This window comes from Lepidochelys kempii, chromosome 3 (assembly GCF_965140265.1).
Source record: "Lepidochelys kempii isolate rLepKem1 chromosome 3, rLepKem1.hap2, whole genome shotgun sequence".
NCBI lineage: Eukaryota > Metazoa > Chordata > Testudines > Cheloniidae > Lepidochelys > Lepidochelys kempii.
This window is the reverse complement of record NC_133258.1, coordinates 59,878,023-59,893,190: the sequence shown is the minus strand read 5'-3', so window position 1 is coordinate 59,893,190 and position 15,168 is coordinate 59,878,023. Positions and strand designations below refer to the sequence as shown.

Below are 15,168 nucleotides of genomic sequence, written 5' to 3'. Positions count from 1 at the left end.
GTTCTCCAGTCTATCTTGCCTTCAGAGCTTGATCCAAAAAGTGTGCTATGAGCATGCGTACTAGATTGGGACCCATTCAAAATCTGACTAGAGGAGGAGGCGGTGGCAGTCCCTTATAACTTTTAGCCTACTGACTAGAGCACTCACCCACGATATGGGAGACTCAGGTTCAACTCCTTCCTCTGCTTGATAGGGAGACAGGATTTGAATGGGGGTCTCCAACCTCTTCAGAGACTGCTCTAAAATGCTGGCTATAGGATATTCTGATGTAGTCTCCTCAACCTCTCCTGATGAAATTGCTCCAATTTAGAAAAATACTTAGACATTGGGTGAGAGAGAGAGAGGACTCTATAGCCTGGCGGTTAGGACACCCACCTAGATGGTGGAAGACCCAGGCTCCAGTCCCTCTGCTCCAGTGATTCAATATATCTAAAATGGAACAGCTTCAACCAGAGTGATGGGAGAGCCACATCAGAGTATCCCACAGAACTGTTCCCACAGAACAGTAGTTATGACAAACTCCTCAGAGGCAAAACTCCCCTGTTCAAATCCTCTCTCCATCAGGCAGAGTGGAGGAGTTCACAGAATCATAGAAGATCAGGATTGGAAGCGATCTCAGGAGGTCATCTCGTCCAACCTCCTGCTCAAAGCAGGGCCAATCCCCAACTAAATCATCACAGCCAGGAATTTGTCAAGCTGGGCCTTAAAAACCTCTAAGGATGGAAATTCCACCACCTCCTTAGGTAACTCATTCCAGTGCTTCACCACCCTTCTAGTGAAATAGTGTTTCCTAATATCCAATCTAGACCTGAAACTCGAGACCACTGCTCCTTGTTCTGTCACCTGCCACCACTGAGAACAGCCGAGCTCCATCCTCTTTGGAACCCCCCTTCAGGTGGTTGAAGGCTGCTATCAAATCCCCCCTCACTCTTCTCTTCTGCAGACTAAACAAGCCCAGTTCCCTCAGCCTCTCCTCGTAAGTCATGTGCTCCAGCCCCCTGATCATTTTCATTGCCCTCCGCTGGACTCTCTCCAATTTGTCCACATCCTTTCTGTAGTGGCGGCCCCAAAACTGGACGCAATACTCCAGATGTGGCCTCACCAGTGACGAATAGAGGGGAATAATCACTTCCCTCGATCTGCTCCTACTAATGCAGCCCAGTATGCCGTTAGCCTTCTTGGCAACAAGGGCACACTGCTGAATCATATCCAGCTTCTCATCCACTGTAATCCCCAGGTGTTTTTCTGCAGAACTACTGCTTAGCCAGTTAGTCCCCAGCCTGTAGTCGTGCATGGGATTTTTCCATCCTAAGTGCAGGACTCTTCACTTGTCCTTGTTGAACCTCATCAGATTTCTTTTGGCCCAATCCTCCAGTTTGTCTAGGCCACTATGGACCCTATCCCTACCCTCCAGCATGTCTACCTCTCTCCCCATTTTAGTGTCATCTGCGAACTTGCTGAGGGTACAATCCATCCCACCATCCAGATCATTAATAAAGATGTTGAACAAAACCAGCCCTAGAACCAACCCCTGGGGCACTCCGCTTGATACCAGCTGCCAACTAGACATTGAGCCGTTGATCACTACCCGTTAAGCCCAACAATCTAGCCAGCTTTCTATCCATTTTGTAGTCCATTCATTCAATCCATACTTTTTCAACTTGCTGGCAAGAATACAGAGTTAAACGTTGCCTCCCTGCAGCCCAGACTTAGGCACCTAACTCTTGATAAAATCTCCTAAAAATTGGGAGGGGTGGGATTTAGGACACCCTACTCATCTGCATCTCACTTTGTCTAGTTCAGGTGGCGCTGCACGTAGTGTGCTGGCTTTCTATTCTTAGGCACCTATCTCTCCGCATGCACTGGAGAGGGTGGTGGTACCGTAAGTGGGAGTGGGGATTACAAACTCAATGCCTCACTCTAACCTCCTCATGATGCAACTCAGGCAGCCTTCATGAGTAGTGAACAGGAGGGGGCTGCCTCCGCTTCAGTGTAGGTATTTACCTAAGCCAAGAAACTGACAAAACAGGCAAGAATCAAATTAGATTGGACTACACCCAGCCTAAAAAGGTCTGCGCCAGCAGTTTGGGAATTTCGGCTGCCACAAAAGGTTGGCTAGGAAAGAACAGATTGTTTGGCAACAGAATAAGAGTATACATTGGAACATGAGAAGGCTGTATCAATGCGGCAAAGCCAGAATGTTAGATAAAATTACAACTACATCCTTTTCTATAGACATTCTCAATATATGTGAAACAAACTGGACTGGAAGTGGCCAACTTTCCATAAAGCATCGTAAAATCATTTACTTTGGAAGGAAAGACATGCCCAAACAAAGGAAATTGCCTTCATATTACCAGAAAAAGCTTACAGTTCTTTGAAAAGCTATACATGTGTCATCTCACATAATGAGCGTTAAATTACAAGGTCTGTGACTATAATACAAAACTACAGACCCACAACAGATGCAGAAGACAACGTCAGAAGCCAATTTTACAATGAACATCAAGAGGAGATTCCCGGAACCCTCTCTAGAAGTTTTTTGTTCACAATCACAGAATCATAAAAACATAGGGGGGGACGACTTTACTGCCAAGATGGGTCATGATAATATGGACTGGGAGACCTGGGAAAAGAAGGCATAGAAAAGAGCGAGGGGACAGATTACTTCAGTTCTGTGCTATCAACAATCTATTTAAATAACACACAGCAGATCAGCACAGGTGAGTCAATAAAGAAATAAAGATTTCTAATGATGGTACTACAAAAAACATGATCAACACCATCTTGTAAAACAACACTGGAAAACAAATGTACTAGACTACAAGGTCTACAGAAGCCTAAATACAAACTCAGACCATGGGGTAGTGATTGGTCTGAGTTTGTATTTAGGCTTTTGAAGTGTTAATTTGCAAAAGACGGCAAAGGGGTCTATCAAAGCTCTGAAAAATACAGACACTATGGTGACCTTTCAGAACACCATCAGTGGCCACTTTGCCCCTCTCTTAGACCTAGAGGACACAACAGTAGACCAATTCTGGGAGGAGGCAAAATACTTCATTCCTGCCATGAGCAAGGAGGTTTTAGGGATGAGATTGTATCCAAAAAAGGAAAGACTAGGTGACACCAGAGACTGAAAACCTATTAAGAAGAAATAGAAAGTATAACATCTGAAAGCTAAAGATTACCCTGAGTGGAAAAAAGAAATACAGACAGCTCAACAAGGAATTAAAAAGAACAGTTTAAAAAAAAGCTATGAAAGACTGGCTTGAGAGAGAAGGCAAAGAACTTGAACAATACTTACATAAAGTAATGCTAGAGGGCTTTTTCAGAAAGTCAGATTACTATCAAAGAAGTTAACACCTGTAGAAGTCAGCTACACCATGCTCAGGGGAACTACATAGTCGATAAAGATCAGAAGCTTAGAACATGGAAAGAATATTTTCATCAGCTATTGAACATGAATAGTCTTTGAGGCTATCAACTGTGAAGGCAACAATGAAGGAAGACACATATTGGAATCAGAAATTGAAACTGCAGTCATGCCCCTGAAAAATCAACAAGACACCTGGTACAGATGGTATATTGCCTCAAGTGTTAAAATATGGTGGAAGAAGCAAGGTCGTGCTCCTTTACAAACTATTCAGGGACAAAGGGTGAAGTCCCTGAAACCTGGCAATACCAAATTATTGCATCACTCTTTAAGAATAGTGACCTGGCAGATTATGACAACTACAGAGAAATAAGTCTTATAAGCATTCCTAGCAACGTATTCCAAAAGAGTGATTCTCAGCCAAATAAAAAGAAAAGCAGAGGAAATCCTTTCTGAGTCACTAGCTGATTTATACCTGGATGGTCCACCACAAATCAGTGATTTGTTTTGCGTCAAATCTTGGAGGAGGGAGAAATCAACGAACTTATTTTGCACATTCGTTGACTTTCAGAAAGCATTCAACTCTTAACAGACAGACTCTGTGAAAAGTGGCACAGTTTTAGCAGGAAGTGGATTCAAATATCACAGTGTCCGTACAGCCTAGTTTGGCATGCAGTAAGCGTCAGTGGTGAGACGACAGAATGGTTTGAAGTGAAAAGTAGAGTCAAACAGGGATGTGTACTCAGTCCAAATCTCTCTAAGTAACATTGGCGGAGGCTGCAGAATACTGGGACCAGATCATCAATCACCTTGACTTTGTAGATAATATTGTAATGATACTCCCTGTGGAGGAATGAAACCAAAAAGCAGCAACTAACTTGTACACAACATCCAGAGAATGGGGATTAAAAACAAATTAACAAAAGACCAAACTAATGGCAACATCAAAAATCAAGCAACAGGCTAAACTAGTTATCAATGGTGTAGTAACCAAACAAGTAGATGGTTTATGCTATTTGGGTTCCATCATAACATATGACAAATAATGTGAAGAGGACACAGACAGGCAGACAGCTATTGAGAACAGAACATTCACATGCCTGAATAAAAATGTTTGGATGGTTAAATCAACATCTGTGACAGCTAAAACTAGATTTATATAAAACACTCGTTGTACCCACATTACTTTATGGTGGTGAAACATGGGTACTGACAAAGAGCCTGGAGCAAAAGCCACGAACATTTGAAATGAGGTTCCTGTGCTGTAGGCCTTCGGTGCTGGAACTAAGGTGCTGGGAGTGTGACAGCACCCCCTAGCTTGAAGTGGTTTCCATCATTTATAGTTTGGTTCAATGGCTCTCAGCACCCCCATTATACAAATTGTTCCAGCACCTCTGGCTGTAGGTGTGACAACACTAGATAAATTAAGCAATAGCAGCATCCACAGAAAAGTGAAAAAGTGCAGTAACTACAATTGTCAAAGGGTGCTAACTACAACGGTTTGACCAAGTCGCTAAAATGACCCCATACCGACTGCCTGCAATTGTTCTCTGTGGAAGAGTGCATGGTGAGACAGAGAGAGAGAGGTGCCACGGTCAGCCAGAAGACAGTTGTATAACACAGTATATAAAACCATCCAGGGAACACCTTAACAACAAGCTCAAATGGCAGCTCAAAAACAGATTTAAGTGAAACCTGCTTCCAACCTTGGCCCTACCCAACCTTGGCTTTGGAAAAAGGAAAAGATGATGACGATTTGAAAAGTAACTGCCTAAGCGAACATAATCTACCTTTATTCTGTACCTTATTCAAATACTACTTACAGATGTTCACTGTAATTATTGCCCTGCCTTATTTCTATTATAGGAAACCATATTAAATTCATAGGTTTAGGCAGAAGAATCCTTTATTCCCAAGATCTGGTGTCTGGCAGTAGCATCTCCACTGAGGCAGAGAACAGTGTGATTCGATTCCCCGCCCCTCAAAATACAGACATATCAAATCAACGCTATATTTAAGGAGTCTACTGATTATAAATTATCAGATGTCACTGGAAGTTGGAACATTTTGGAAGGTGCAATATAAAGCAAAAAAGGAGCCATCTGAGACTGAGATGTGTGAGTACTGAACAGTGAGCAACACAAAAAGCAAAGCCTCAAATGAAAATGTATTTATACAGAAACCAGTGTTGCTGTCTTTTCTCATCCATTTAACTAAGATAACAAAGCCCTTTTCTGCTTCTGGGGCACATTTGAAAAAAAATAAATAGGCATCTGAAATCATTTAAAATGATTTTTTTTTGTAGGAACTGGAACCTCCTTAAGCCATGACGACATTAATGGAAATGTACCCATATCAGACTACCAGATGGGGCTGGTTTGTGTTCGTACAACAAGACAGCACTTTTCTTGCTGCTACCCTTCAGGTTTTCTTCCCTGGATCATCTCCTACTGTTCTGTCAGCAGCCAGCTGTCATCTTTGCCTGACATGGCTACCAGTGGCCAATGCAGAGCCAGCGATGCATGTCCTTGTCTGCCTAGAAGGAAAGATGTCTGAACACATCTATAGATGCTCAGAAGGAACCACCAGTGGTGACTTTGCAACTGATGCCAGATGGGGTATCCTACCATCATCACTGCTTCCCTAAATGGAGATCCTGAAGCTACCACAGTCAATGCTGCACTGAATTGTATGTCAAAGTCAGTTTCTCTCTTCATCATACTGGATAACCCCAATTATGGTAACAGAAGTTGGGAGCAGATAGACCATTTTAACCCTCTCACATACTGAAAACAATAGCAATATCTAAATTTTTATTTTGTTTTTAATTCACCCTGTTCAAGCAACAAGTGTATGGGGAAAAATCGGACAAAAAATTTAAAGGAAGGAACCCTTTATCTCCAAATATATAAACATCTCTGCTTTGGTTCGCAGATCTTTTAATCTCCTTACGCAACAAAAATATTGCTCTGTATACCTCACATTATCTGTTTTGATTAATTTACCTGGAAAATTCCACATGTTCACCACTCTCAGATTATAAGATCTTCAGCGCAAGTACTATGTCTGAGCATATATTTATCTGCACCTATCACAATGAGACTCCATTACTGATTGGGGTTCTGTGTGTTACTATTATATAAACAGGTGTAGCAACGCGGCGACTCACCAGTGCGGTGCCTCCCGATGGTCATCCTCAGAATTAGCTCTCCAGTCTCCGGAGCGCCCTCTGCAGGCTGGTGTCCCCCTTGCTTCAGGCCCCTGTATCTCTCCCGGACCCCGGTGCCCCTGTACATCAGGGTTCTTCCCCCTGTAGTACCCCCGCAGTCTCGGTCTCCCCTCCCCAGGGAATCCCCACCCTCTATCCCCACCTTGCCTCAGCGGCTACTGCCAGTCCTCATCTAGCCCCCACACACTGGGGCAGACTGCAGTCTGTACCACTCGTCGGCAAGAAGGATTTGGACCTGCTGCCTTTGCCTAACCTTGGGCTGCCACTCTGCAACCCCAGTACCTGCTTTAGGCCTTCAGCAAGGCCTGCAGGCTATGGGTTTTCCAGCCTGGAGCTCCCAGCTCCTCTGGCCTTTCCCCAGCTCTGCTTCATTCTAGGTACCCTGGTGAGCTCTCAAGCAGCCAGGCCCGTCTCTTCTCCACAGCTAGGGAGAGACTCTCTGCCTGAGCTCCTGGCTCACAGCCCTATATAAGGCCAGTTGTGGCCTGACTGCAGCATGGTCCCAGTTGAGGCTGCCCTCCCAATCAGCCTAGCCTCTTAGCTCTCCCAGGGCTGACTGAACCCCTTCAGGGCTGGAGCGGGTGACGACCCCGCTACAATAGGGCAGAAGAATCTTCCCTAAATTAATTTCTGACAGAACTATTGGTCTATTCTCTGCAAAAACAAACTTGCAGAGGCTCTGATGAAATCTCCCCCTTTGACCCTGGGCAGGAACAACTCAATGGGCAGAAGCAGGCAGTACTTAGAGAGGTGCAGGGTCATCTGCAACAATGGCCACAAGAAAATAAAATAAATATACCCCAGTCTTGCAACTGCATCAGTGAAGAGATCTCTGCATCCACACAGACACAGTTGCAGCATCAGGGACTAAAACCTAACAGCAGGATCCAGTGCTGGGATGGTCATTGATACGACAAAATTACTACACTACTAAACATATTTTGGTCTATTCTATTGAAAGCCACTATGCTCCAGGACCATAACACTTTAATGAAACAGCATACAAGGTTTTCAAGTACATACCTATACAATCCTGATTGTCTACATAGTGCACTTCATTGACTCCCAGACCTTCTTTCTGGTAAAGTTCTTGTTCCTAAAATAGAAAAAATAAAAAATATTTCAGAGAAAATATCATTTACCACAGTTTTTCCCATGCACCAAAAGAGACAATTTTAACTTCTATAATGACAATGAACAAACAACCTGGAGATTTTAAAGTGCTTGGATACGGCTTAATATAGTTCCAATTCCATTTCCTTAACACTAACAATACAATATATATTGTAGATAAATGAGGACAAAGTACTTCAGTAAGATGTCAATATTTGGCTTGAGAATATTACTTTCAAATGTTAGAATAATTTGGAGTTCAGCACTTTGTGAAAAATAATTAATGTAAAAATTATTAACAGGAAAAACTGATCTTTAAATTTAATTTATTTCTAGTTTCTAGCAGGGTTACTTGATTACTTTCAAACATATATGCAAGAATTTTTTAAAAGTCTAAATAATATATTCTTGATTAAAAATAATGACTTCCTAAAATGAATACAAAAATATTCTAAAAATCTCTGAATCCCAGGTTAGAATGTCACAATAAACCTGATGAGAAAATTATGATCTTTTCTCCTTCACACTTTCAACATGGGATATTTTATTTTACAGTATGTTTTAAGTGCTAATTTGAGCATTCTGATGATCATAAAAGTTTCTCCTGTGCTGTGGCTCTTAATGACATGTGAAATGGTTCTAAGAACCAAGTGCAACTAGCACCAAACAAAACATTTTTAAATTCTTAAAGTTTCAGAAATATATTTCAGAAAACAACATTAAGATATAAAATGTGTTTTACTTGTCCATTAAGCTACTTCTCAGATACATATCTCCTTTGTGCCTTCAGCAACTCAAAGTGTGGTAGTAGATGTCTCATGGAGATTATAAAATGAAGAGGTTTTGTTTCGTTTTTTAAAAAAGGTAACATTTAAAACATTTTTAAATGAACATTATAAGCTTTTGGAGGGTTGTTGGGTTTTTTTTGCAGTTTCTAAGTTCTAAAATAGATGAAGACTCAATCATTCTTCCTCCTCTCCACCTTCCTCCCTACCTGTTCCCCCTCACCTTTCAAAAAAATATACTTTTTTTCCAAACTCAATTTGATTTTTTAATGCTACCCAGACATAACTGCAGGACAGGGTGGTGACGCACTGGAATGGATTACCTAGGGAGATGGTAGAATCTCCATCCTTAGAGGTTTTTAAGGCCTGGCTTGACAAAGCCCTGGCTGGGATGATTTAGTTGGGGTTGGTCCTGCTTTGAGCAGGGGGTTGGACTAGATGACCTCCTGAGGTCTCTTCCAACCCTAATATTCTATGATTCTATAACACCTTGGACATTAAATGGCTTAGCTGAATTTTCAAATAGAAAAATTAAATTGGGAACATTAAACATTTCCCAAATGTGCTTATATTACACAGCAACCAGAAGGCCCAAACAGGATTGTGGATCTATTCTTTTTCCATGAAAAATGGACATCAAGATAGAAGGCATAGAGATTATTACATGAGAAGTTAACCAATAAGTTGTGGCCCTGGATGCCCCTCAATGCCAAATGGCAGAGGGCCTACCATAATGTAACTCATATCAGGCCTGGCACACTCAGTACCCACAACACACAGTTGTCATAAGAGGCATATAAAAAGGTGTTATGTAAGGTATCATATGGAAACATACTAGTGACACACTGTTCCCAAAAAGCATTGTGTACAGGCTGTGTAAAAAGAGTTACGTGTGTGTGTGCTGGAAATATATGTTCTTCAAGTGTGTTTGGAAGGCAGTGCATACACCAAGCCTAACAAAGGAATGTGGATTGGCATGTCTGGCTGGCTTGATTACAGGCACAGTACAAGGAAAGTATATTTACATATAAGGTAAACAAAGCCACCAAGCTAATGAGTGGCAAAGGAGACAACTTATTAAGCACACCGGGGGGGGGGGGGGGAATCTGCTTTCCCAGCTCTTGAGGCAGAGAGAATGGATTTTTGGTAATAGAAGGTGCAGAAAGACATTTTAGTTATTCATCATTTAGGGAACATGGGGAACAGCACTCTCTGAGCCTGTGAAAGCTGGATCCCTTGGCCAGGAGGACCAGAGACGCTGGTAACTTGATGTAAGAGAGGAAACTAACTTGTAACAGTTTGTAACTTGCTAAAATTAAGTTTTAGACACTAAAAAGTATGTTTTGTTTGCAACCACAGCTGTCTCTTATTCCCTTGCTTATTATCATTTATTTACAAAGAACAGAGATTTAAACATATTCTTAGTTTTATTATAAACCATCTCGGTGCTGTTATATTGAAGTAAAATTTGAGTCTTCAGCTAAGCTAACAGGCTGATGTGTGCTATGTCTCTTAGGAAGCATTGAATTTAATACTTTCTGGGGGTGTCCAGTGAATACCCAGGGAGACATCTGGGGTTAACTGCTTGTTACCTACAAGACATAGTTTAAATTGGTAGGTTCTCGAGGAGTTTGCTGGCAAGGCAGACAGGCTGGAATGGCAGGGAGCTGACACACAGCTTAGCAGCAGAAAAGTTCTCACTTGCTGACGCAGAAGAGCAAGACAGTGGCTTACAATTCTGGGAGTCCTGATCAGAACATCACAGTGGTGTGGTCTGGACAGGATTTACACACTGCCGACTGGTTGACTGAAGTTCATATTTCAAGCACTGATAAAGCAGATTTTATGTGAGAAGGTTGGGAACAGTCAAAACAGTTACAGTTTGTTTTTTTCTATTTATTTCAGGCAACAAAAGAAAGTATAAAAATGAGCAACAGCGAAACGTTTATGAAATTAGAAATAGCCAGACTGAAGGCTGAACAGAAAGATAAAGAATGAGCAGCTGTGACAGGAGTGTGTGAATACCAGAAGTGGAAAGCTGAAATGAGTGTCAGTGGGAGGCAGAAAGACAACAGCAAGGAGAAGCATATCAGCAAACCCTGGAAGAGGAGACAGCTTCCCATTAGAGAAACATGGAACTGAAAAAAGGGACAGCCCAAAAAAAGGGAAGGAAAGACAGTGTAACCTGAGCTGGTAGGAAAAGCATAGACAGATCCCACAGGTCCCAAGTGTTTCCTCTCCACAAGGAACACCCAGCTGAGATAAATTATCCCCGGAAAACAAAGGATCAGATTGTATTGAAGAATACTTCTGTACTTTTGAAAGACTGTGCAAATTACATAAAATTTCAGAAGCCCAGAAAGTGCCCACAGTGATTGCAAAGCTCTCGGGTGAAGCATTAAATGTGTTTAATGAAGTGGAAACTGAACAGGATTTGAAGTATGATGAATTTTAAAAGGCTATGTTGCAAAGATTTCAAATTACCCCTAACATGTACAGGGTGAGATTTAGAAACCTCTGAAAAGGTGATGAGTCACAGAGAATCTGTATGTAAAATCTGTGATTTGATGAGCAAACGGGGAAGAGGCTGATTATGACAAGTTATCTGACCCCTGTGCATACGGGCATTTATTGAGCTTTTGCTCTGAGATCAGAGAAACCATTTGAGATAACACTTTAGGTTCTGTACAGGAAGCAGCTGTACAGGATCTGGCTGTTTCCTATGAACAGTGGGTGCAAGCCACAAAAAGAAGGGCAAAAAGCCTGGTGTAAAGGGGAAACTCCATTTTATCCTAGGAAAATGTAGGGTGGTTGGGAGCCTAGAAACTCCCCAGAGCTGACCCCCATCATAGTAATCACATTTACAGACCCTAGAGGATGGTCTAAGAAGGTGTTACATATGAAACTCCACTGAACACCTGAGGAACAGTTGTCCTAAATAAAGGGAATCTAAGCCCATATACCATCCAGCCCACTAGTGAATCAGGTTGGCATCTTTAGCAAAACTGAAGGTGGGGGTCATGTGATAAGAGAAGGGAGTGGACAAGTAGAAAAAGACAGTTGTGAATGACCTCAAAGCTTAGGACTATGAATATATTTGCTTTGATTCTAAAGCTAATGTCCGCTCCTGATATAAGAAATAAGCCTTCCTATATCCACTGTACTAGCTCTGTAAATGCAAACGTGGAGAAGGAAATACTAGGATCTCTTTCATAGAATTAGAAGGATCATAACCCTTAAAAGATGCAAGACACTCTGAGAATAAACTATCCATCAAGAAAGTAGCTGGTGCCCAGATACAATTAGTTCCATAGAATGCCTATTGGCTTACCTATGGATGTTTATATCTTTAATTCAAAATTTTCAGCCAGTATGTATGCAAATTAAACTTCAAAGGCAGTGGCTCCAGACATCTAAAACTCCACACATAGGCTCTAGAATTTGAGGTACTCAGGAATTCCCACAAGTCCAGAGTAAACCTTTCAGGAAACTACAAAATTCACCTTGTTGAAGTCATCAATAAGAATAAATAGAATAAATTAAGTTCAGAATTTCTATGCCAAGCTGCTCTAAAAATATGAAATAGAAAAAAGAGTTAAGGTACTTTTCAGGGGATATGAACTCATGTTTTCAAACTTCTGATCTTGCAAATATCTTGTCCTATAACTCCTCAAACTTGTGGCAAAACACTATTCCTATATGTCACCAGTCCACAAGGACATTCAGACAGATTGATTTACTTCTGACAAAATTAGAGGGTGGCATTCAGATAGGGCTTGTAAGAGAAACAATTAAACTTTAGATACATTTTGGAGAAATCATCCTCTCTCCACAATGTTATATTTCATTTAAATGTAGTAACAAACTCTAAAGCCATCTCACATTATAAGTCACTAAATGAAACCCAATCTAAAGAGTTCAAACTATTAAAATTATTTGATTATATACTCAAATGCCACTTTCATCTGCACAAAGCTTGCAAGCTCTGAGTATGCATCAATTACTGTTTTTCAATGTATTGTAATTTTAATTAAATATTCTTCCAAGTACTCCCATGAATAGGCAGAGAACAGCTTTTTTTATTTCCTAATTATTGGCCTGTCTTAGCAAATTTATGTCTGCAATAGCCTGCTAGGCATATTGCTAAATATACAATCTTTCCTTTGGCCACGATAGGCTTTAACCCAGCAAATGTGGCAGGTGAAGCAGCTCAAATAGTATCCAAACTTTTAAGAAAAGCACTGTAAACAATAGTTTCACATTTAAAAAGTTAAAATAATCTGCTTGGCTTTGGTATATCTTCAAGGTAATTGCAGTACAATAACTATTTGCTCAGAAAAATGCTACTCAGTATAATCTCGCCTTTTACCTAGTTTTCTAGTATGCTTTATAAAGTAATGAAAATTAGTTATTTGTAACTGTTCTCTGAAAGTACCATCTCACAAAGTCTTATCTCACCTTCAAAAGTAAAGCTTGTATGTCCTTCTAACTTCAATCTCCTAGAAAAAAAGGGCTACCACCAGATCGAACCCAAAAGAGTTTTAGTTACTGTTAGCTTCAAAAAAATTTTTTAAAGTGCTTACTGCTATAAATAATTTAGTGAGTCTTATAAAGGAAGTAAATTAAATTTAAATACAGCTAGTAACACTGATGAGAATATTAGCTCCAAGTCCTGCTATCTCCATACAATCTCAGACTATCAGGACAACATCTATCCAACAAAGAATCCAAGAACTCCAAAAGCTCAGGATTTTTGTAGGTGATTAAATGCCATCACAGAGACCACAAGACTTTTTAAAAGTTTTTGGCCTTGGAATTTGAAGTATTTTCTTAATGTTCCTGCCATGCAGAGGAAAAAGGGTACTCTGACAAGAAAAATCCTCTCTCTCACAAGTCTGATGAAAACCTGATTTTCCAACAGTTTAGTCACTGATTCAGTTTTTCTGAAAACAGCTCTATCTGGGAGTTCATCCAGAAGTTCTTAAACCATGATTACAAAGTCACTTTTCTGATTGCATGGTGGAGTTTGATATTCTCTTTCAGTGACTTACGTAGCAAATGTTTTCAGGTCACAAGTCAACACAGTCCTAAAATTAAAGTTAATTAGTTCCTGGGGATGAAACTGTGCCATAGCAGCCAGCTTCTTTCTTGCCCTGAGCTTCTAAAAACCCTGGCTCACTTCACCCAGTGTTCAGAGGAGCCTCTTCAATCTGCCCAATCCATTACTCTTGTTCTTTAGGAATACAATAAACCTCTTTGACCTCTCATGCTCTTATCCCTTTCCTACCTAGCTCTTCAAAATTACAGGCAGACACAAGATAAGGAGCTGTTTCTGAGTCTTGCTCTTCTCAGGTTGCCCCAGCCAAAGTACCAGTGGCCCTTTTCAGAGTTTAACCAGTAGCTTATCCAATCATACTGGTTTTCAACAAAGTCTTTTCAATATGCAGCAGAAGTCCAACCTGAACACAAAAGTGTTATTTTAGTTTTTATTCACTACTTTTAAGTCCTAGATCAGTTTCAAACATACTGATTTCATGAGCACTACTTGCTGAGAATGGGTCACATTTGATAGTACAATTTGAGGAGAAAGTCTTTCTTAATTAAGCAGGGCAGTTGGAGTAGTGCCAAAAAACCTGTGCAGTCATGGGACACATGCAGTTTAATAAGGGCCTCTGAACTCTCTCTCCTTTTGCACGGGGAAGACAAGGAAAGCCACAAAAATGGTGCAGTTTAGATTTCACCTTGTAATCCTCTTTCAGATCCCTCTGTAGAAATCTTCTCTGCCACAAAGCCTACACTAAACAATGGTTAGGCATTTCATGTGCTGTGACCGGTTTATCAAACTGACTGATATGTCATTGTTTCCTTGTGCTTCCCACCCCCAACCCACATCTGTGGCCTATAATCTCATACTCAGATTGTAAACTCTTCAGATTCAGGACTGTCTCCATTGTACGTTTATTCTGCCTCTGGCATCTAGATGCTAAAATGCTACAATTAATAATAATAATTGCTTAGTACAGGAAGATGTGAGGTGCATTGCTCTTAATGCATGTTCCCGAAGATGAACAAAGCACCAACCAACTCAGACTGGGAAAGATTCTGACATATTCAACAAATGAAAAATGCTTCAACCAAGAGCAAACTACACTTCTCACATATACACCTGACTCGACACTATAACAGACACACAAGGCTCTTTAATTGTAATTAAAAAGGAAATTAACAAAATTTACGGAAAGCGTTGCTATTTCACATACCCTTATCTTACTTTTCTTTTCCGAAAAGTCAGTGGGTTACTCAGACATGAAGTGGGATATAAATTACCTCTTTCAGAATCCTTTCATTGAAGAATTGCTGCAGCTTTTCATTACAGTAGTTTATACAAAACTGTTCAAAACTGTTGTGTTCAAAATATTCTGAAAAACAAAATGTTAAACTGCTTTGAATTATGATAAGTTAGTACTCTGAGAATTTAGTTATATAATGTTTGGGCAGGGGGGAGTTAATAGAGTTAACATTTTCACATCAAATCTTTTGTTCGGATCCATAAAAAGATCCATTGAATGAAGTGGTTTTACTGAGTCTCATAGTACCTGTAATAAGTTGGGTATAAACCAAAAATAAAAAGGATGTGAAAGTTCATGTTTCTGGAACCAACAACTTGC

At 40.6% G+C, this 15,168-nt stretch overlaps 1 protein-coding gene across 3 annotated transcripts in view; it reads right to left on the bottom strand.

Annotated features, from left to right (window-relative positions):
• Positions 1 to 15,168, bottom strand: part of MYO6 (myosin VI) — a 179,684-nt gene that overhangs the window by 65,427 nt on the left and 99,089 nt on the right. For all 3 annotated transcript variants that reach the window (XM_073336482.1, XM_073336483.1, XM_073336484.1), the window contains exons 14-15: positions 14,828 to 14,919; positions 7,626 to 7,698 (exon numbers count right to left, since the gene is read on the bottom strand). In XM_073336482.1, the coding sequence (XP_073192583.1) occupies positions 7,626 to 7,698; positions 14,828 to 14,919 (165 nt within the window). The remainder of the gene's footprint in view (positions 1 to 7,625; positions 7,699 to 14,827; positions 14,920 to 15,168) is intronic.